Below are 24,420 nucleotides of genomic sequence, written 5' to 3'. Positions count from 1 at the left end.
TCAGTATCATTCTGTTTAAAATGTTACTTCTGTCCTTTTCTCCATACGTTACAGTAGAGAGATATAGTAATAGATACAAACTAAACCTTGGTACACATCTGATCTTAGTGAGTATTTTTCTAGCACTCAAAATGAAATACTTGTGTACCCCATGGGATAAATTTAATTGAACATGTGGTCATCATGTGGGAATCAGTTGCATCGATACAGATTCTTAATTGTCTATTACTGACATCATAGTGTTCAGTAGCATGGCTATGGACCCTTTTAAAAGATTATTATTGCTAATTTTGAAGACAAATTCTTCCTGTTGCTGTTAAGCTCGGCAATATAATTCTATAAACAGCCAAAAATAACCTATTTCCCAATCTGTTGCTTTCTAGAAGCATTGTGTAAAAGTGTTTAAAAAATTTATGTAACTTTTTTTTACAGTTCTAGAGGGACAAACTAACCAAATTTGAAGTCGAGAAATGTTGCTTTAGTGTCTCATCTTAACTTGCAGATATGTCACTGTTGTATTATAAAAGGGGTTTACAGAAGACTAAAACTAGGAAGTGGGACGCACTTTGACCATACAGTCTTGCTGCTGAATATTAACTTGTCCAGACAAAGGGTGTTGTGCTGTATGTTTTACATGTCTCCAGCACTGGGTTTTAGGGTAGCCAGAAATATTTGACATTCCACAGATGCTTTCAGAAGATAGGGTTTAATTTATGCCAGTTCTCATTTCCATATGAATTTTCACTGAGAGCTTGAATTAATGAGCCATGATTATTCACTTCACATATAAATTCTTTTACACTAAATGAGGTAACTGAACTTTCATTTTATTATCTAATTCTCTTAGTCACTGGTTGTCTTTCTGTGACCTTGCAAGCCTTCTAGATTTCACCTAGCCTGTTATGCAGTCTCATTCCTACTGATAGCTTCTCAGACCTGGAAGCAAATTAGGCTAAGCTGAGCCAATTTCAGACACAAATTTCAGACACAAAGACAGGCCAATTTTAGGCACAAATGGAATAATTGAAAACCATCCTCCAAACAGTTCAAGGACATGATTGGAGGACTTGCTTGGATCAGAAGGAAGATGATTTTCTTTTGCAAATATATAATTCTTCAGGAAAATACCTACTTTTTTGTTGGGACAGCTTCACTTCCAGTCAGTGGCATATCTGCCTATGGACAAGGGAGGGTGCTTGCCCCCGGGCGCCCCCTTGTGGCGGGCGCCAAAATTGCAGGTTCATTTGTAGGGTTTTTGGAATGTTTAGTGTTTTTCTGTTTTTGGCCTGCAGGGGGCGCAGTTTTTAGGCTAGCAGCACCAAAATTTCAGGAATTTGTTGGGAGACTCTCCTGATGATATTGCCGAGGTTTGATGAGGTTTGGTTCAGGGAATCCAAACTTATGGACTCCCAAAGGAAGTGCCCCCATCCCCCATTGTTTCCAATGGGAACTAATAGGAGATGGGGGCTATACCTTCGAGGGTCCATAACTTTGGACCCCCTGAACCAAACTTCACCAAACCTGGGTGGTATCATCAGGAGAGTCTCCTAAATATAGTCTGAGATTTTGGTGCTGCTATCCTAATACTTGCATCTCTGACAGCAGGAACCCCCTAAATTTCCCCAGATTCTCCTTTTAAATCCACCCCCTTCCTGCCTTTATTTTCTGAATGCCTAATAAAGGTTGTTGTTGTTGTTGTTGTTGTTGTTGTTGTTGTTGTTGTTGTTGTTGTTGTTATTATTATTATTATTAAATCCACCCTTTCAGCATGGATTTAAAGAGAGAATCTGAGGTCCCCAGTTTAAACATTGAAAGTGATGCTGTTTCAGGTTGGGGGAGAATCCACCCCAAAATAGCATCACTTTCAATGTTGTTTAAATTGGGAACCCCAGATTCTCTCTTTAAGGTGGATTTAAATGGAGAATCTGGGCTCCCTAGTTTAAACACCATTGAAAATGATGCAGTGGCGTAGGAAGTTAAGAGCTCATGTATCTAATCTGGAGGAACCGGGTTTGATTCCCAGCTCTGCCACCTGAGCTGTGGAGGCTTATCTGTGGAATTCAGATTAGCCTGTACACTCCCACACACGCCAGCTGGGTGACCTTGGGCTAGTCACAGCTTCTCGGAGCTCTCTCAGCCCCACCTACCTCACAGGGTGTTTGTTGTGAGGGGGGAAGGGCAAGGAGATTGTAAGCCCTTTTGAGTCTCCTGCGGAGAGAAAGGGGGGATATAAATCCAAACTCTTCTTCTTCTATTTGGGGGTGGATTCCAGCATCACTTGTTTAAACTAGGGAGACCAGATTCTCCTTTTAAATCCACCTTAAAGGTAGAATCTGAGGTCCTCAGTTTAATTAACATTGAAAGTGATGCTGTTTCCCCCAATTGGGGGGACTGGATACAACACCATAAAATGTTTTCACAGCAGTAATAACACTTTTTGAAAGCATTTTGAAAATGTTTTTAAAAAATTATTTCTGCTGCGTGGCACAACCCATTGCTGTGTTCAGATTTGTGAGTTGGGACATGTTCTATAATGTGATGGTGGCTTTGAGATGACCTGGTGTAAAAAATCATTGTTTGGTCACAGTGCGGGAGGGCAGGAAACAATGACTAGCCTGAATTGTGGTTCAGTAGGGAGGAATTTGAACCAGAGATGAGAGTTTGGTTTGGAATGCATAATCTTTCTCCTGATCTTTTAGGCACAGGTAAGAGGTGTTGTAGTATTTTGTGTACACCAGCCCTTACTTTTACACCAGCTTTTACTTCCATGGTTTCCTCAGAGAATAGTAAAAATAATACACATGTGATAAATTTCTCTCAATACCCAAATCTGAAGGTGTAGTTACCAAATATAGAGTTTGTGAATGCTGAGTCCTAAACAATGTTTCTCTTCTTTCTGAACACCAGGGAGAAGTGTCTTCTACCACTCCAACTTGCTTTGGAAAGCAAGAATATGAAGCTGGCACAGCATGCTCTAGCTGGGATGCAGGTATATCGGATTTACTTTTCATGAATTGTCAAAGTGATTGACCCTAGTGTCTGAAGAAATACATGGCCTGTGTGTAATTAGGGACAATACTTGAAAACCCCATTTTATTGGTGCAGTATGATGCAACCTTCAATACCTGTTGGTAGCAGACTGCAATTGAAGCCTGCTGGCTGTATGGAGCACACTTGCCAAAGATGACAAAAAAAGAGATAGGAATTATCAGACACTTCCTGGAATGCCACAGAGAAAGCTCTGAGTCTGAAAGGACAGCATATTTATTCCTGATAATTTGTTCCTCTTTGCTTCAACACATAGGCATTTAGCATAATTGCCTTTCAAGTCTTTTAGTTTCTTCCTAGTTTGAGTTCAACAACTTTAAATACATGCTGGCTTTCTTTCTTGTCTTTTATATAGCATTTCTAATTGTTTTCCCTTGTGTTTCTTTCATTTAAAAATTATTTGGGTACTTTAATCTGCTACTTTATGCAAAGTAATTCCGAATATCGCATCAGCACTATGAGCAGTTGTTCCACATGCAATTGTTCCATATGTTGCTCTTTAAAAAGGAATTCCATTACATATGAGCCCACAATATGAGTTAAATATGACCACATAATTCTTGGGACACTGTCCTTTGACTAAGAGTTACGTGTTTTCCTTAAGGATGATGTGAAGCTGGCAACTAACTCAGCATTTAGACCAGCATTCCTTTTTTCATTTGTTATAGGAATTGGGTTTTTATTCCTCCTATAATATCCCAGAGAACAGCAGCACATTTTAGTGGTAAGAAAGGTCTTTCAATTCTAGTTGGCAAAGGCATCAGTCAATAGGAAGACCAAGGCATCTAGATACATGTTAATGTAGACTCCATGTCACAGGATCACAGTACATTGGGCAAAGAGGGTGGGAGAAAAATGATCACAGCAGCCTTTTGAGGAAAGTCTTTTGCAGAGAAGATTTGTGCACTGCTGGGGTTGGGTGAGACATAGAAACATGCCATGTGGAAAACTACTGCAGGTTCCAGTACAAGAAAACCTGAGGAGACCCCCTGCTCTGTTTTCTAAAGTAAGTGGGAGTGGGGGGGGCGCTGCTGTGGGGGGGGGTGAAAAAGCCAGAGTGCGCACCGGGCGCACTCTGGCCCAGCTACGCCTCTGCCCAACAGCATTGAATTTGGGGCAAATAACCCATGTGAAACTGTCCATAATCAGGGCAGATTAACACATACACGTTACCTGCGTGAATAATCAAGTGATGGAAAATTAAATGATGTATATGCATGCATCAGCGGAGTCTGTATGATCCATCAACACCTAGTTTTTGTTGGTATAGGATTTGGGGAAAGTGTTTGTGTGTAATATGATTCTTTATAGCTGCATTATGTAGCAAGCGCATCAATAGTCTCTGAGATTAAATAGTTCCTTCTCTCTTGCAGAAACTACTGTCTGATGAGAGATTTGTAACCATGACAACCGACTCTGATGACAAGCAATTGCTTAATCAGATGCTGAATGCAGTCAGAGTAACTCCTTCCCTCAATGAAGACCTGCAGGTGGAAGTGATGAAGGTTAATATTTTACACACGTCAGTACTTGTGTGGTTGGAAGAAGGACTTCCTGGCTGACTCATTCCTGTGGCTTGCTTGGATTGGCTGCATCCTTACTAGAACATTAGGAAACTGGTTGTCATTTTTTTTTTGTGCAAGTGGAATTTTGCTCTGGAAATGCAGGTCTGAATCTCTAGGACATCACCTCACTATTTTACCATTTTTCTAGATTTATGACCAAAGTGATAAAAGAACACGGCTTGTATACTATTGACTGAAAATCCTTAGCAGCTACTGCATGGTGAATAGTTTTGCATTTGAGCAAGCAAGCTAATGTTTTGAGCAAGGTTATTTAGCAAGCACAGTATGTTGCTGTGTAACAGGCCTTCACAGCCTGTGTTCACCAAGTCAAATATGGCCTACCAGATATGTATGGTAACCTTTCCACTCAGGAATGGTATTATTGATCCTGGGGCCCCAGGTAAAACTTGAGGGGGTCCTCCAGAAATGCTCAAGTAATATGGGTCAGCCCCCGCCCCAACAGCTGCTCTCTTTCCAGGCTCGGGCAATGAGGGCTCAACAATAGTTCTGTGGCTGCAGGAGCTATACAGAAGTAATTGACTACATGGTGGCTAGGGTTTCCAGTGCAGGGTCTTCCCAATGTGGGTCCTGGGGCAGCCGCCCCAGGTGCCTTGTGCCTAAGATGACCCTGCATGGGGCTCAATGAACCTGCTTTTTGTTGTCTTGGTGAGGGAGGGTGGCTGTCAGTTGCAGTGAACAGGTGCCAGAACAGGTAAAGCTGTGGGGGGGTTTTGTTCTGAGAATCTTCTCTAGGCCTTGAAAGCTCAGCCTTTGTACCAAAATAGTCATGTGAACATTGGCACAGCTCAAGTACCTGAATTCATGTACATTGCTTGTTTATACTTCATATATATGATATGGGATGCTGTTCCTAGAAGTACATTACATCCTCATTGACTTAGATTTAATTAACAAGAGTGCTTCCTTGGCAGCAGCTGTGGGTGTTAGAGGCAGGATTGCTAATCCATTTTAGTTTCATCATGCTATGTCTTTGCTAGAAGCAACTGCATGGTTGGTGAAAAGTACAGCTGGAATGGAATGGATGGCTTGTAGACTACAGGATACATATTTTATATCTCACAGCTCTCGTGCTTGCTTTTGAAACCCTCTTTTCAGATTGCTACTATGATTAGAGTACTATTGATAGAGTGCCATGGTCTGACCATTATGCCCTGAAGGTCCGGATGGATATGCCGCGACATCCCTGTCTAGGCGACGGGCGGATTTATGCCCACCCGCGGAGACTTATGGATCCTATTGGATTCCTGAATGCTCTGCGGGACCCTGAACCTACTGGCACCCTCGATGAGCAAGTGGAAGACTGGAATTCCCGCCTTTCCGATGCCATCGAGGTTATTGCCCCCCAGCGCCCTCTGCGCTCCCGGTCACGGCTAGCTCCTTGGTACACTGAGGAGCTACGCCATATGAAACGGAAGCTCAGATGGCTAGAGCGAGTGTGGAGGAAATCTCGTGACGGGGCTGCGCGAACATCTTATAGGATGTTTATGAAGGCCTATGAGATGGCGAAGAAGGAGGCGAAGAGGACTTTCTTCTCCTCCTCTCTCACATCTGCTAGCTCTCGCCCGGCACAATTATTTCGGATCATTCGGTCACTCACCTCATTGTCTGAGGGCTCTACAAATCAACAATTGGCTATTAGCTGTGAGGCATTTATGAGCTTTTTTGGCGGATAAAGTCCGCGTCGCTCCGCCAGGACCTTCCTTCCAACCTTAGAGACAATAAATGAACTGGAGGCTCCCTTGCCATCTTCAAAGCTTGTTTGACCCAGTTTTCCCTGATCTCTGAAGCCAGCTGGGTGCGACAGGGTCCTGGCTGCTGTTAGGACCTACTACCTGTCCCTCTGGATCCGTGCCCCTCCTGGTTTATTAAAGCATGCCCGGGTGGAGCTACCTGACCCCACCTGTGGAATAGCATCAATAGCTCCCTTGAGCAAGGAGTTTTTCCGGGTGGGTTGAAGGAGGCAGTGGTCCGCCCACTCTTAAAAAGACCATCGTTAGATCCTGGAGATCTGGCCAATTACCGCCCCGTCTCGAATCTTTCGTTTACCAGGGAAGGTAATTGAGAGAGTGGTGTTGGAACAGCTTCAGGGCTTCCTGGAGGACACATGTCGGCCTTCGATCCCTTCCAGTCCGGCTTCCGTGCTGGGCATGGGACGGAGACTGTTCTTGTCGCCGTCTGGAATCGCGCTCCGTATGCAACTGGACTGAGGCGGATCGGTGCTGCTGGTGCTGTTAGATCTTACTGCAGCGTTTGATGTGGTTGACCACAACCTTTGGACCCACTGCCTGGCGGCTTCCGGGGTGTGGGGCACTGTCCTTCAGTGGATTGCCTGCGTTTCTCCGGGACCGGGGTCAGCAAGTGTGAATTATTAGGGACCAAGCGCTACAGTGCCCACTTTCATTGTGAAAGGCCTGCCTCAGGGGGGGCACTATTTGTCCCAGCTATTATTTAACATCTATATCACGACCCCTTGCTCCAGTTGAGTACGGAATTTTGGGCTGACCTGTCATCAGTATGCTGATGACACTCAGCTCGATACCAGTGATGGAGAGGGGAGCGGTCCTTCGCCCCTGCGGCTCTCCAGCATTGTTTGGAGGCGGTTGCTGGTTGGTTGAAGCAGAGCAGGTTAAAACTGAACCCGTCAAAGACGGAGATCTTCTGGCTGGGGCGGGAAGGAGGGGGTGGGGATCTCCAGCCGCCGACATGGGAGAGGGCTACCTTGGCACCGGCCTCCTCCGTTTGTAGCCTGGGGGTCCACCTGGATTCGTCTCTTTCGAAATGGAGACCCCAGATGGCCCATGTAACCCGGGTTAGCATTTTTTCCATCTGCGTAAGCCCGGCGGCTGGCCCCCTTCCTCTCTCATCTGGACCTGTACGGAACTGGATTATTACAGCTTCGCTCTACGCAGGCCTTCCCTTGCGTCTGATTCAGAAATTAAAATTGGTCCAGAATGCGGCGGCATGCTTGCTCACAGGAGGTGCCGCCAGAGACCATATCTCGCCTGTGCTGTGCCGCCTGCACTGGTTACCGATTGAATTCTGAATCGTTTTTTCAAGGTGTTAGTTTTGACCTTTAAGACCTTCGCGGCGGCCTGGGACCCTCGTACCCCTCACGGGACCGTCTTGCCCCATATGTCCCAAATCGGCCTCTGCGCTCAGCAGAGGCAAATTTACTGGTGATCCCTGGCCCCTCAATGATGCGGCTGGCCTCCACCCAGGCCAGATCCTTTACAGCTCTGGCCCCTGCCTGGTGGGCAGCTCTTCCCCTCAGCTACGCGGGCCCTGCGGGATCTTAATGAATTTCGCAGGGCCTGCAAGACGGAGCTGTTCCACCGGGCCTTTGGGGAGCCCGGCCGCTGATGCCCCCCCTCCACTTTCTAAAATCTGTGGACCCTGCCGTTCCCCCTCCCTCTTCTTTCCTCCCCCCTCTTTTCTTAGGGGACTACAAGTAGGACGCCATCAGTAATTTTGATAGATGCTGCATTTTAATGGGGGTCGATTTTAACATAGAGCCATATTTAATAACTATTTAAAAATTTTGATTTTATTTGTGCTCTATCTATTTGTTTGTTCGCCGCCCTGAGCCCTTCGGGGGAGGGCGGTTTATAAATATAATAATAATAATAACAACAACAACAACAACTGGGTTTTTCAAATCCTTATAGTGATCTGAGCTTTGAATAGTTAGAGGAAGGTTCTCAGGAACTGCTGGTATTTATATTTTCAGGGATTTTATTTTTTGTCCCGTGAACGTTGGAGAACCTTGGAGTCTGATTTGAACCAGCAATTTATAATCTAACTGGTATGCAGCATCACTGGTCTCCATATTAAGCAAGTTAGAACCTGCAGATTTTTAGGACTGGTGAACATGTCACTAAGCACGTTTCCTTTCGTATGCAGTCTTCCCATCCTTCTTCCTAATGCATAACCTCCAGTACAGGGAATTTGAAGGCATGTATTTAATGTTTTGTGACAAGTTCTAATTTGGGATGCTTTTGGAAAAGGAAGGCACTTCTGACAAAATATTCATTAATGCATAGTCTGTTCCTTCTGCGTGTTGGACCCAGGTAATAGAAAATTATAATATGGTTTTCTGAGATAAAACCAGTGTCGCAGTAAGTACAAATGCTTAGTATGTCCTGTTCTGTCTGTTTCCTTAAAGAGTTTTGTTTGTTTCTTTTTCTTCCCATGGCCTTCAGTCCTATACCCTTCTCTCAGTGTTCTACTTCAATCTTAGCTAATGCTAGTTCTTTCTCTCTGGGTTTGAGATTTGTTTTTATTGAGGCTCACCGTCCAGACACTTATTTTTCCCTAGATAATAATTATATTGGATGATGCTAAAGAAGAATATGTCTACCATTATCTTTTCCTGCATTGCCTTGACCATCTTGGGACAGTTCTTGGGAGGTTCTGTTCATATAGTCAACTGCATAAGCACATTCTGATTGCCAGTGTTCTTCATCTGGGAATAGCACAGGACTTCTTAAGTGGCTCACTGTGTAATGCTACACAGGATGAAGCCCACTGAAATCAATGGAGCAGAGTAGCTCTTTGTAGCACTTCAGGTCTCAGGCATTATCAGCATCCAGTTCTCCACAAGGGCATTCAGTGAGGGATAATAACTCCACCACCATTTATCCAGTGTTAGCTACACAGTCTAGTGATATACCATTGCACATTTTTGCCTTTTATTAATTAGGCCGTGTGTGTAAGGGCAAAGGGAGAGAGAAATTTTTTAAATTTAATTGAGACAACAAAGGTCACACATACAAGAAAGAAAAGAATCATGTGCCTAGGATGAAAGATGCTGAAATTTGGTGTATTAGTTTATTCCTATATTTGATGAGATATGACACAGATGCCTGAGTGGAAGAGCACATGATTTGCATTTAGAACGTTTGCATTTAGAACGTTCTCTAACATCTCAAGTTAAAGGACCTTGTGCGGCAGGTGTTGAGAAAGACCTCTGTCTGATATCTGGGAGAGCCACCACAGCCAGCCAGAATAGACAATATAGTACTAATAAGGATGAACCAGTTTTCTTAGTATAAGGCAACTTCATCTGTTCAGATCTCTCTCATCTTTGGTTTGAAACCTTGAACAGTTACAGCTTCAGTGTGTGATAAGAATTCATCCTACTGTTTGTGGAGTTCAGGGGGCCTGGCTGCCAGAATGCTGCCTAAAATTGCACATGATTTTGGCACTGAAAGAGTCAACTGGGGAACATCTTGAGTACCTAAATATCGTGAAGGCATTTGTTTAGACACTAGAGACAAAACTTTTTCCTAATGTGTGCTTTAAATGCTTTTAAAGCATGTATTTTTGTTTACATTTTTTTGCTGCAGTTAGATAGTTCTGCTCTGTCTGCAAAACACGTATCATCGTGACAGAAACAATGCCAGATTTAGTCAAGTCAGCTGTATGGATGGCAACTGATCTGCTGCTAAAGCTAAGCATCGTTACTTTTTGTGATAAAATTGCCACTGATGTTTCCTGTATCTTCTGTCACTTAGTAGCTGACTAAACTTTGAAAATGACCTTCTAATTCTGCTTTTGCAGTTTAACAAGACATCTGTAAGGAAAAAAAATGCCCTTCCTGCCATAGACTTCTGTTACCTGCAGAGATCCCTAACTGGAAAAAAACTCTGTTGCTAACATGATTGTAATCTTTAATAATTGCCTTTACTGCTAGGCTTCTCAAACAGTAAAAAGAGCCATACCCTCAGCCATCAACCACTACTTCTCAAAGGCTTATAGGGAAAACACAACTTGCCATCTCTAATCACTAATAAGAAATCATGAGTAGGACAGCACACTCAAACCCCAAGATCCTTCCCTCTTATATGTGACTCTTCCCTGGCCTTCTTACATTAGACCATCACAATTAACATCCCTACACACACAACTTTGCATTTTGCATTGAACAGTGGCAGTCACCTTGACAAGGCTATTAACATTTTCTGGTATATGTCTGGCAAGTGAATAAATGCCTTACTTAATCCTGACACTGACTCATAAAATTCATTTTTGATTGACAACATTGATATATGGATGTTAACATTCAACCAGTTTCAACCAGTTATTATAGAACAAAGTACTTGTTCATTTTGTTGCATCTATTGCTGGTGTTGAAATGAATGAAATGTTATTGAATGTTATTGAAGGATGTGGAAAATGGAGTGGGAGTTGCAGGGATCACCATCCAGTGGGTTTGGACCAGAGGCATAGCTCCAAGGGAGTGGGGGGCACGACACACCAGGCACGCGCCCCTGTGGGGGTGTGGCGAGGGTGTTCTGGGGCATTCCAGGCTGGAGGCAGAGGATGCACCAGTGTACCAGGCGCTTTCCCCCCTTGCTACGCCTCTGGTTTGGACTCTTCTGACAATATTCACTGAGAGTTTCCATGAAAAATGTTAGTTTATCAGTCTGGGATCTCAGACAGTGAGTTCTCACGTTCAACTGCTGTATGAAATAATCGGGAGCATTGGAAAGGGGTATCATTCATGCTGTACCATTCCATCTTCCCTCCCAAAGATACAGTAGCTTTGCTACAACAATAGTTGGCAGGCCATTCTCTGTTATAGAATAGCGTTCTTCGTATCCTAGAAATATGAATCTGCTGAGATGGCTGCTGTGGAGAAATAAAAGGGAGAGGTGGAAATAACTAATTAATCCCAGCTCAACGATCCCCCTGAACTGCTGGCAGAAGTGACCTTTTCTAGTATTTATGAGGCTGCTTCTATATGGTTAATTAAAGTGATAAAGAACCTCTGGATGGATGCTATGAATATTTCTCATAATCTTAATAGGCAGCAGTCCCCCTTTTCACCCTGAGTCTGGCAGAACTAATTTTAATAAATTTAGCTAGTGCTATATGTCCGATTTATCATGTGGGCATGGAAACAAACAGTAAGTCTGTGTTGTATTATAAAATTAACCAGCAATTGCATAGAAAAGGAGCAACCTAAATAAAGACTGTTCACAGCATTTTTTATTTGAAGGACACAGGGGCAACTTGTTCTCTCTCTAATTGACTGGCAAAATATGTGTTATTTCCCCCATTAGGATTGGTTTTCCTGTCATGACTTACATGGACATTGTTGCAGTCATTTGTTTCTTTCCCCATGCCAACAGAGTGTGATAAAGTGTTTTTAAACAAATGTGTAATTTACTTATTGGTTTAATGGTATGTCAGAAAACCAGCATGGTGTAATGGTTAAGGTGTCAGATTGGAGCCTGGGAAACCCAAGTTCAAATCTCCACTCATGTTGTAGAAGCTTGCTGAGTGATTTTGGGCCAGTCACATAGTCTCACCCCTGACCTTGGCTGGTATTGGGATGGGAGACCTCCAAGGAATACCAGGGTCATGATGCAGATACAGGAAATGGCAAACCAACTCCAAACATCTCTTGCCCTGAAAACCCTATGGGGTTGCCAAAAGTCAGCTGTGACTTAATGGTAAAACACGCCCCCCTTTTAAAAAACAGCATGTCAACCACCAGGTTCAAAAAAACTCAGAAAAGCCCCCTTAATAGCCCTGGGTCAGGGGGATCGGGTAGCTGCTGCAGGGACTGGGGCCCAGAAACCCACCATCTGGGAGCCCTGTTGTTACTGTGTTGTATTTGATGCCTCAGTGACACCAGGGCTACCGTAGGTCTGTGGGGAAAATCTTGAGCAAATTCACATGTCTGTATTATGAATCTGTGGTCAGATACTCAGAGTTGCATCCAGGTTACATTTGTCAACAGTGGGTTAGATGAACACTTTAGGGGGCCCGCAAGAAGGGGAAATTAGTGGAAACTGCCAATTTAGTCTGGCACTGGCCATACGTCCTCACTGTTTTCACTCCAGTCTCCTTAGATTATCAGAGCATCTTCTTTGGCTTCTTCTGTCTTCTAGCTTGGAAACTATGTTGTTAATGGAGATGTTTGGGAAGTGGTATGAAAAATGGATATAGATTAATTAGAAGGAACAGAAGTCCCTTTGTCATCATCATTTTCTTTGGTATAGAATATAAATATTTGTTCCAAGAATCTGTTCAGTAGAAGGATGCATTAACTTCGAGTCAAGGCAAACCAAATATTCCAATGAAAACTATAATGTTTAAAAAATAAATTCTTGTTGGAAGTTGTTGGTATGAAAGACTTGCTAAATGTTTGAGGGGAGGTGGGGTTTTATCTAACCATTATCTTCTAAAAGTTTTACAATTTGGAATCCAAACCAATCTCTCTTACTAGTGCTACATAGTGGATAATGTCTGTACAGCCACTGGAGTGTTTTATCTTTAGGATTATGGGGGTAATAGCCAGATAGCTTGGTTAGCTGTAGGAATAAAATAAAGTCTACAGTTCTTCATAAAGTGAAACATTAGAAATAAAGAAATGTTAAGGAAACTAAAAACTGGGAAGGGTTAGTGGTTAACCTGAGTACAGCTAGGCATTGAACTCTGAGCGGTATCTCAGACTACAACACATGAAATATGTGATCATCAAATTAGATAATACCACATCTATTTCATGTGGGATTTCTCACATCACACCTGAAAGCAGTTTGAATCACTGATTAAAAAAATCTTACCATCTTTTAATTCAGACATTATGCTATGTCCAGTAAAGAAAGGAAGGGAGAAGGCTTGCAAGTCCAACACCTGCTTCTGGTCTCCATTTTCTTATGAGTTCCATGGGGTGTGTGGTGGAACTGAACAAGCTATGCATCTGAGCAGCCTTTATATACAGTTTTTATACTATTTTATATACTATTTTTAAACTGCATGACCAAGATGAGGAGGTTGGGTTGAAATAGGACTGCTAAAAAGTCTGTGTGAACAGCAGTGCTCTTGCTGGAGGTCTTTCTAACCCACAGCACTCATGATTATTAGCTTTATTATAGGAATAAAAGACTCATTTTGCTGTCCATAAACACAAGAATTCACTGCTGCAGTGATAAAAAGGGTAAACTGAGGCAGATTGAAAGAGAAAATATCCTTGAGTTAGGATCAACCAACAAAGAGTTGTTTGATGATCTTAAATGTTAATGTGTGCTGGGATTTTGATTTATTTCCGTTCTAAAGGGAATTCTGGGAATATTGGCATTTGTCACCGCCAAGAAGCCTCTTAGACCAGCGAAAAGAGTGGCATAAGTCTGAATTTCTGACTGCTGGTGTAATGCCTCAAATTGCCAGGAGGGCTCCCCGACCACACCCCTGGCCCAAGCCCACTGTCCTGGCAGCAGGGGTGCTGGGGCGCTGGCACCATGTCCAGTGCCGCATCCCAGTGCTGGATGGGGGGAGGGGGCGGCAGTGGGCTAGTTTGAGTCCATACTAACCAAAACTAATATAGTTTGCATTCCAAAAGCACTTTTGGCCTATTATGCACTTTTGGCCTATCCTTCCTTTCTTACCTTACTTAATGGGTTAACCTTATTTAATACATACTCAATGCATTCTCAATTTTTATATAGTGCATTTTAATTTCTGATCTCTGTGTTAGTTTTTATGGGTACATTTTTGGAATCCTGTCTTTGGAGAGAGTTTCAATCTTACTGCAAAGCAGTGTGTCATGGTGGCCATGTATCTGTATCTGATTTGCCAACTTTCTGGTTTATCTACACTCAGCTGATCTAACAACGTTGATCTATGCTTCTTTAACTTTATGGTTGGTTTACTAAAATGCACTTTTTGTGGAGTTGCCTTTGAAGACAACCCGGACACTACAACTGGTCCAGAATGTTGCAGCCCAAAGTATTGTCATGGGCTAGCTGCTAGGAATTTATGTTGCCCATCTGAAACAGCAGCATTGGCTGCCAGTCAGTTGCCAAGTTCTGTTCAGGTGTTGGTTATGATCTTCAAAACTTTTCACGATCTGGGACCCACGTATTTGAAGGACTGCTGCCTTCCATATGTCCCTATGCATCAACTATGGCAATTGGGCAGCCTTTTGTTGGCTATCCCACTACTTAGAGTAGCCTGTTTGGCACTGTCTAGAGCCCAGGCCTTGCCTATCATTGTCTCCTGCTCTGTGAAATGGGCTCCCTGAGGAAGTGAGGTGAATCCTCTCTATGAAAATCTTCAGGAGGGACTTTAAAGCTTGCTTATTCGTTAGCACTCTTGAGGGGGTTTGAATGGCAGGCATCTTTCAAGAGAAGAGACAGAGGGTTGGAATTTGTTATAGCTGAATTTTTAAACATTTATTATTATAAACTGATTTGTGTGATGAGGAAAGATGTGGTATAAATATTTAAATAAATAATTTTCTAGCCTGTTCCAGTCTACAATTATCTGAACAACTGGAAGAGGGGACAAGATGGTCTAATGGACAGAGCATGGTCAGCAAAGCCCATTTCAGGGAGTCATTGAACTAAGTTTCTTATCTTTTGCTGTTGTTTTTTTTAATTACAGGTTCTGCTCTGTATAACGTATACCCCTACATTTGAGTTGAATGGGAGTTCAGTCCTGAAGATTGCTGAGGTGAGCTTCTTTGACCATTAGTAATGAAGCTTGAAAACCTTATGAAATAAGTTAGCTTTATATTACTCAGAAAGCTCTAACTGTGATAAGGAACTGGAATGGATAGTCTGCATTACTGATTTTGTAGGCGCAAAACAAGTATTGAAAAATCTTTTAAGTTTCCATACTGATATTTTCTCTAATTGCATTGCCTTTATGATTTTATGCTTTAATTATGATTAATTAAAGATGAACCAAAGTAGGCCTTTTGCTTTCTGGCTTTTGTTACTAGCCAGATCAGCAAAAAGCCTGGATGAAATACCCTTTGTTCTCAATTCTACATGGGAATGTATGAGATTATATGTTGTTTTCGAGGTCTTCTTGCCCCGGCCCGGCACCTTGAGTCTGCTCTTTTCTGATACAAAGCAAGAACATGGCTAAATGTTTAGGCTCTTTGTCTAGAAAAGTAGGACAGTAGAAAACAATAACTGATAAGGGGAAGTTGGGCCTAAGTTCATAAGACGTCAAAGGCAGAGTACTGACATCTTCCAATAAGGGCACTAGTTTGCCCCCACCCTTTTAAATGATTGATTGATGATGATGAACTTTGGGGTGTATTCTTTTTACTTCAATTCTGATGTAACCTATATAAGTAAGATACAGCAGCCATTTAAAAGTGGCTCCCCTGATGCTGTTTTGCCCGTCTGTTGGCGTGAATAAAATATTTATCTGATTTTATTCCTTTGTTGGCTTAAGCTTTTTGGCTTAAATATTTTGAACCCGTTACCATGCTTCAATTAAAGCTAAGTTGTTGCCCTCACCTCCCCCAGATTCTAAGTGACTTTTTGTAAGTGTAACCTGCAAATTGAGATGTGTAGAAGACAGGGCCATATTGACTTTTGTAGCAGTTGGCAGGAGAGATTTCTGACTGGAAACAACACAGCCACAGTGTAGGTCAGAGCAACACAGCCCTGTTCTATATTGCCCCTGCCATTCTGTGGCTGCTTTTTGCAGCTCAGTTCTATGTTTTTGAATTTCCAGCAATATATTGTCTGGCCTTAAGTTGGAAGGAAACAAATAGTTATTTTCCATCAAAATGGTAATAGCAGAGGTGGGGAACTAACCCAGGCAAGTAGCCTCTAAGTTTGTATTGGCATTCATTTGGAGTTATATTATCTTAGTGTAAATATTGAACGTATCCATATGAAGACTATTGCCCAAAATAATGCCAGACAGTTTTTACTGATTTAAAATTATTTAGAATTATATTTCTAATAATATCTTTCTGTTAACCTGGTTAGGTTTGCATTGAGACTTATGTCTCCAGCTATCATCAGCGGAGTATTAATACAGCTGTCCGGGCAACCCTTAGCCAGATGCTGAGTGACTTGACTTTACAGTTACGGCAAAAACAAGATGAAACAGTGAGTCTTCTAGCAACAGTCAATTAATCAGTGTTTCTAGCTGGGCCTTCCTTCTGTTTTTGTGTGCTTTATGGATTTATTTATAAGATCACCTTGGTGTCTTTCTGACTGCTTCAGACGAAAGCAAGTCAAAACCTACCTATCTAGTATTCCCCCCTGGATGTTGTCAAGATACACCAGCATTTTTTTTCTATGAGAAGGAATTGTTCAGTTGTAGTTGGCTTATATTTTCTTCTACTCTGAGATTCTGATATGTTTGGTTCATAACTGTATGTATTGATGAATGAATGGCACTTGAACTAGCATCTTTCAATGATGTAATCTCATCAGCATTTCCAGTTCAGCTTCGTTAATTTACTTCCTTATTGCAGCCCTGATCCCATGTGGCTTTTGTATTTAGGATGCCTTCAGTATTCAGCATTAACTTTTTGATAGTCTCCTTTTACGAGCAGAAATGTTGTAGGATACTACTACCTAGTGTTATTTCAGAACAATAGAACATTATACTGGGCTTGATGATACAGAATCAGACCAATGGACATATCATTAATCCTGCCTGCCTGTAATTGTCTGGGATTCCAGATTGTAATATTCATCAGCCCTTTCACTTGAGATCCTTTAATGGAAAATAAGAGATTGAGAATCAAGCAGAATGGGTTATATAGCTCCATAATTGTTTTTCCCTATAGGTTTTAAAAAACAACAACACCACAATGTTAAAAGCAGAATTAGCAGTTTCAGGTTGAATGGAGGACCAGCCAAGGGAAGAGGCTATTAAATCCTTTCTTCGCCATTCATTTGTGTTCAGAATGCCCCTTCCATGAGGTTCTTTTATTCCCCCAAAATAAAATTTTAAAAAAGATTGTATCTTTTCCCCATACGAATGAGAAAACAGCATGGAATAGAATAACTTTGAGTGAGCAAACAGCAGAATTAAGAGGGGGGATTAAGCAGCCCTTTCACCCCAAACCAGAGTAAAGCTGCCTGCTTAGATTTTTTTTTTTAAGCACACCTGGAGAAATAGAAACACCCTTACACATGATATATGATCTGGTCTGAAATTTGGATTTTAGTCTTATAAAGGTTATGCTATGCTACTAGCATGGGCTCTACTGAGGTATACGATTCAGACAAGAGACTGCACAAGTACAGCGACTTGATTCTTGAGTTTTCTTTTTTTTTTAAATGACAATTATCTGTAACAACCCAGTAGAAATTATTTAGTAGTTTTAATATAGTAAGCAGTTTATATTACTAGTAGTTGGTGTCTACATTTCAAATTTAGCATTTTGGGTATTCTGAAATGGTAGAATTTAAGTTTTGCTTATCTCTGCTGTAAAAAGCAGCATCCTGTCAATTAACTTTGTCATGTTATTATATTCCAGCACTACATTGTATTTTGCACTGCTATAGATTGTTGAGAATAGTCCTTTTAGGCAAACAATCCTTTTAGGCACTGTCCTTTTAGGCAAACACATGACACCATTGACTGGTTGCACTGAAAGGGGCTTCCTTAAATACAAAATAAAAATTGTTAATGAGCTTGGTCAGGTATAGTCAACTAGTATGTATCACAGCACAGCACAGTAAACATACAACTGGTATGTATCACAGCACAGTGAAAGTTATGCTCAAGAACAGAAAAAGTTTTATAAAAACTTCAAAAATACAACTTGTACTTGCAAGTAAACATTGGCTTTTTGTGAATGGTGATGTGACCACAAATTAGAACAACTCTGCTCAGTGACCTTGTACATCAAGCATCTTTTGCATAATGTTGCCTCATTATTGAGTCTTGGTGAGAAAGGTGGGTTAAAAATAAAGTCAATCAATCAATCATATATTAACAGTACTAGTTACAGACCTGGCCTTCACTAATAATGCTGCAGGCCATAAGTTTGAAAATGGATGGGGTGAACGATCTGAGTGAAATCTTATCTATGATTTTGAAAACGTTGTCTTGGCTTTTTTCATTTACTGACAAGTGAACACTTCTGTAAATCTGGTGACTGAAGTAGGTACAGCTGGTATATAAAGTGTGCTAATGTTAATACATTTATTTTTTTCTTGGTAGATAACTGAAAGTCAGACAGTTCTTCAAGGATTAAAGAGCCCAGGTATCTGTTTATAATTATTCAAAATAATTTTTCTCCCTCAACTTTCTTTTGTTTGCCATCGGGCATTTTCGCTATCATCATGGTTACCTTTTCTGCTCTTCATTTCTTGCTGCTCACAGTTTATTGATATTGCCCTGCACTTGTTCAATCATTATGAATTATCTACACAGAGCAGCATCACTTTAGAAACTAGAAAACAGTTATCTTTCACATTTTGCTTCATTTCAACACCATATTTAAAACATATTTGACTGTTTTACCCTGATGAGTCTAGTGAGAAAACATTCAACAACAACTGGCTAAAATACAGGAACAAAGAACCCCCTCAAGGGTTCTTTTTTACAAAAGTCTGTAAGAGTATTTTATTATTTTTCTTCAGTGATTTGATACAGGATATGGAAAATTATCCCCTCTAACCTCCCTCATGAACAGCAAATGCCTGTTTGCCGTGACGTATGTAATGGATAGGAATGCATGGTTGCTTCCACACTAGCCTCTGGAATAACCAGTACTTGTTCTGTCAGTTTAAGTGGAAAATCCAGATGATGTTATTGATAACCCTTTACATTCTAGCATCTTTTGTGTTGTATTGCTGTCTTTTTTATGCCTTTTTGTTGTGATGACTAATAGAAAACAAGAAATAATTTATTAATCTGGAGGGAGAAAGCAAATGTGTAGATACAGTATCTCTAGAAAACATCAATAGTGGTTTTACTGCCGACAATAGACAGCCTGATGCTGCAATTATGTGTGTGTGTGTGCAAGGAAGGGTGGGTTTAGAGTTACTATCCTTTTATGTTTTCTTCCTTTTCTTCACATTCCAGATTAATTAATATTTGAGGCGGACAGTTTTACATTACCAGGGCGATAGGAGATGTGAGGTCTTAAAAACTGCTTTTCCCAGCAAATGCTGCCAAGAATTTTTTTGTATTGTTATCATAATAGCACAATTATAAAATCATAAAAATAAAAATTGAAAAACAACGCTAGAAGTCGCCACTTTCATCCAGGAAACAAGAGCTAATAATTATTCATTGGTGGATGAGAAAATATGAAATAATTAGGTTGAACACAAAGGAATAAGTGGAGAATTATTGAGTGAGTCCAATTTGCTGAGTGGATTTACTTCAGAATAAACAAATGAAAACCTCTTGCCCATGGTGGTAGATTTTTATGGGAATAAAGTAATATAGCAGTTTCAGTGTTGTTTGCAACAAATTGCAGCAGAGAGATCCTTCAGCAACATAGTATAGTCTAATATGGACTGTCTTCATAGGTAATAAGTGCAGGGGTAGAGTTTGTGTGGAAAATTGTCCATATATACAGAACATGGGAGTTTCCTACTCTTCACAAAGTAGCAACAACCCAGACTGTGGAATGGTATGGCATAACCCAATTTTATCGGATCGGAAGCTCAGCAGAGTCAGAAGGGAGGGAGACCATCAAGGGAGACCATCAAGGAAAGCTCTGCTAAAGAAGGCAATGGCAAACCACTTATCATTCTCACTTCCCTGTAAAGCCATTGCTGGGGTTGCCATAAGTTCGCTGTGACAGCAGTTCTCACCACAGGTAGTTTTTCCCAGTGTATTTTGTTTCCCTACTAATTTGGTACAAAAGTATTGAGTTGGGAGCATGGGACATGACCTAAGATTTAAAAAAAACTTGTCTTGCAAAACCATTGTATACATTATATTCTTAAGAATTCTTCAGATATTTCTCCAAATGTTTAATGTGGATGTAGTGAGATATATACTTGCCTGTTGGCTCTAATATATGCTCTTTGTCCCTTTTGGAGATTCTACTGTAGAGTCCCTTTGTGATGATGTTGTCTCTGTCTTCACGGTTCTCTGTGAAAAACTTCAGACAGTTATCAGGTGAGTGAGTTATTTTGAATATAAATGAGGAGCAAAGGACTCTGCCACTGTGTGGGTAACATCACCATACAGTAAAATACACAGTAAAATCCACTTTACTCTGCAAGCTAACAGCCTTAAAGTATAAAGCTGTCTGAAAAGCCTTCCAAAAGGCTGGGAGTAGAGTCAACATCTCTTTCTCTCTGGTCAATTCCCCAAAGTCAATTTATCACATGATACTCACATAAAAAATCACTGTTTAAGCAAGGACTCCGCACTGCTTAAGTGCCAAACACGGCTTCATCCCGGTTCTGGCGCGCACTCTCCCTCTTATCGCGCATTTTTTTGAAACCTGCATGGAAGTGCAGCTTTTTAAAAAACACACACTGAAGCCAGTTCAGTGGGGAGGTTCAGGAGACAAAGTAGGTTTATTTTTCCCGCCATAGGGAGTGACATGGAGCCTTCCAGCCAATCAGAGCGCAGTGGGCTGTGTGCAAAGTGCGTGCAGCCTTTTTTGTTGCTGTTGAGCGCTGGCTGTGGCTACAAAGAAATGCTTCTGCGGAGAGGGGAACAGCAAACGTGGACACGTGCGTAGCAACGACTGATTTAGAATGATGAAGCTGCGCATCTATGAAGCTGCATGCAAAAACAAACAAGCGCGGAGCATTTTTCCCACTCCAACACACAATAGCCAATCAGAAGAAAGCTGCTCAAACGCAGAGGCGAGGAAATTCTGCCTACACATCTGCATAGCGATGTAGCTGCACGCAAAAAAAAGTTTTTAAAAAAGTTCCTGGCCCAATACCACACAACAGCCAATCAGGACGAGGAAGATCCACTGAGCAGATCGCATATTCATGGGGAGTGTTGCATTTCTTGAAACCGCGATAGACTTTGAGGTCCTCATTAGATGCATGCTGCAGTGGGGAGGGAGAAACTGTGATAAAAAGGTGCTGTATTTTTTTGGAACTGGGGTGTATCTGGCTTAATTTCTCAGTGGGGAAACAGCATCTATTTAGTTACCTATCACATTTTTATCATGCTCTTTCTTTGAGGGACTTCATGGTTCTTCAGTCTTCTTTGCTCTATTTGACCCTCACATCAGCCCTGTCAGGCTGAAAGGGAGTGACTAAAGTCATCTGTGAATTTTGCTGGCATAGTGGAGTCTGGGATCTTCATCTCTACAGTCCTAATCCAACAACTACAACCACTAGCAGGGAAATGAGTGACTTTAATACATGCTGGCTGCCGCAAGAGCATGACAACAAAGAGATTCTGGGCTGAATGAAACTGGCCCATGGATTCATGGAGAGGACAAGTCTTCCTTATTAGTTTAATTTGTTTAAGAATTTCCAGAGTTATGGTAGAGTTTCATTTCTATTCAGCATGCTTATGTCAATCTGACTGTCTAATTTTAAAGATAGGATAGCTCATGCTGTAGAATCCGAATCATAGAGTTGGATAGAGGGCCCATACAGGCCATCTAGTCCAACACCCTGCTCAATGTAGGATCAGCCTATACCAGAGGTCTTCAAACTATGGCCCTCCAGATGTTCAGGAACTACAATTCCCATCAGCTTCTGCCAGCATGGCCAAGTAGCAGGGCTGATGGGAATTGTAGTTCCTGAACATCTGGAGGGCCATAGTTTGAAGACCCCTGGTCTACACCATCTCTGACAAGTGTTTGTCCAGCCTCTGTTTGAAGACTGACAGTGAGGGAGAGCGTAGCAGCTGATTTCACAGCTGAACTACTCTTAAAGTAAAAAAAAAGCCATCCTCATATTCAGCTGTTTACTTTTTCATGTGTAATTTCTATCCACTAATACAAATTCTATACTCTACTGCCAACAGAAACAGCTTCCTGCTTTCCTCTAAGTGACAGCCTTTTGAATAGTTAAAAAGCACAATCATGTTTCCCAGGGCCGGAGCAAGGGAGAACTGCGCCCTGGGCATGTGTGCGCCCTGTCCCCCTGCCACGCCCCCACCCACGTCCACACTGCCCCCACACCATGCCCCCACGCCCCCCCCACGCCCTCGCACTAGCCCACACCCTGTACATCACGCACCTTCTCCACCCCTTGGCTCTACACCACTGATATTTCCCCTCTTTCCCAGACTGAACATTCCCAAGTCCCTTTGCCTTTCTTCATAGGACTTGGTCTCCAGCCCATTGATTATCCTCATCGCTCTCCTCTGCACCTGCTCCATTCTGTCCACATCCTTTTTGAAGTGAGGTTTCCAGAACTGCAGACAGTATTCCAGGTGCAGTCTGCACAATGTGGTGGACAGCAGAGTTGCAATTTGTATGTTTTGCCTTTTGTGATTTGTATGTTATGCCTCTGTTGATAAATCCCAAGACTGCACTGAACTTTTTAGCTGCTGCATCCCACTTACTGTTCTATTTAGCTTACAGTCCACCCATACCTCAAGATCTTGTTCACACATACTGCTACCCTGAAGTGTATCCTCAATCCAGTTTGCATCCTTCTCATTTCTGTTTCCCAGATGAAGAACTCTGCACTTATCCTTGTTGAATTACATCTTGTTCACATCTGCCCACTTTGCCAGTATGTTCAGATATCGTTGAATTCTATAACTCCCGGGATGTTTGCTATTCCTGCCATTTTGCTGCCATCTGCACGTTTATTGAGTCTCTACCCCCTCATCCAGATCATGTACAAAATCTTTGAAAAGTACCAAGCCAGAACTGAGCCCTGTGGCACCCCAATCACACCTCCCTCCAGTCAGAAGAAATGCCACTGACAACTACTCTTTGGTGCAGTTCCCTAGCCACCTAACTATCCTAGAGTCTAGTCCAGTGGTGGTGAACCTTTGGCACTCCAGATGTTATGGACTACAATTCCCATCAGCCCCTTCCAGCATGGCCAATTGGCCATGTTGGCAGGGGCTAATGGGAATTGTAGTCCATGAATATCTGGAGTGCCATAGGTTTGCCACCATTGGTCTAGTCTGCAATATTCCATAGTACCTATCAGAACTTTATGAGGAACTCTGTCAGAAGTTTTACTGAAATCCAGGTAGACAACATCAACAGCATTTCCACAATCCAGTAAGTATATCACTTGATCAAAGAACAGAATGGTTGTTCTGGCAGGGCCTGTTTCCTGGGTCCTCCCTCCTCCTTTTTTTTGAAGATTGGAATAACATTCACCCTAACATTTGTAGTAAGGCTGCTTCTTTTTTTAAAAAAATGCACACAATTGATCCACATGTGTAATTGATGACTTGTAAAGTGTCTTTTTGTGATGAGAGAATGATTAATCAGATTGAGTATATGGTTGGCGGATGCCTAAAATATTCCTTAGCCTGACTATAATTTATACACATCTGAGTTCAAGGGAATAAGTCTCTAGCATCCTATGCTGCAATGCAGGAAAAACCATGGGAAAATTCATTCAGGAATGAATTGAATAAATATACAGTAATTCATGTGTACTAGAAAGCAGGCATTTACCATTAATTTAGTAGCAGATCAGTAATTATTATTACAAGTGTATGCCATATTAAGTTTAGCGGCTATAATTACTTATACATCTAAATAACTGTAATTACTTGCAAGTAGTATCTGTCTACTTTTTAGTTGTAAGCAGTTTATTCATAGTAGCAGCATTTATATTGTATCCGTGTTCTAGTATGTGTATCTATTTATTACTAAGAAGTATTAAAATTATGAAGTCAGCAGAAACTGATGTTATTATTTTATAAAATGTTGGTAGCCTTCCTGAGCCCAAAAGGGGAAAGATAGCATAGAAAACTAATGAAATAAATAAATAAAATGGGTAGGGGTTCCAACATTTGTAGCTATGTTGCTCCTTCTGCTTAGAAGGCAGAGTCAAGAGATATGAGGAAATTGCAGTCCAGGAGGGGATATTTAAGTTGGCTGGCCGGCCTTGCCTTTGGAACAGAACAAGATAGTATGCTAAGTAGA

General features: G+C 41.6%; 1 protein-coding gene across 2 annotated transcripts in view; it reads left to right on the top strand.

Moving 5' to 3' along the window:
* The window catches only part of ARFGEF3 (ARFGEF family member 3), a 91,795-nt gene that overhangs the window by 12,535 nt on the left and 54,840 nt on the right, over positions 1–24,420 (top strand). For both annotated transcript variants that reach the window (XM_048489747.1, XM_048489739.1), the window contains exons 3-8: positions 2,908–2,989; positions 4,422–4,553; positions 15,030–15,098; positions 16,379–16,501; positions 18,576–18,618; positions 20,414–20,492. In XM_048489747.1, coding sequence (XP_048345704.1) covers positions 2,908–2,989; positions 4,422–4,553; positions 15,030–15,098; positions 16,379–16,501; positions 18,576–18,618; positions 20,414–20,492 — 528 coding nt within the window. The remainder of the gene's footprint in view (positions 1–2,907; positions 2,990–4,421; positions 4,554–15,029; positions 15,099–16,378; positions 16,502–18,575; positions 18,619–20,413; positions 20,493–24,420) is intronic.

Source organism: Sphaerodactylus townsendi, linkage group LG01, assembly GCF_021028975.2.
Source record: "Sphaerodactylus townsendi isolate TG3544 linkage group LG01, MPM_Stown_v2.3, whole genome shotgun sequence".
Lineage (NCBI taxonomy): Eukaryota > Metazoa > Chordata > Lepidosauria > Squamata > Sphaerodactylidae > Sphaerodactylus > Sphaerodactylus townsendi.
The sequence above is the reverse complement of the archived record's forward strand: the minus strand, read 5'-3'. Positions and strand labels throughout refer to the sequence as shown.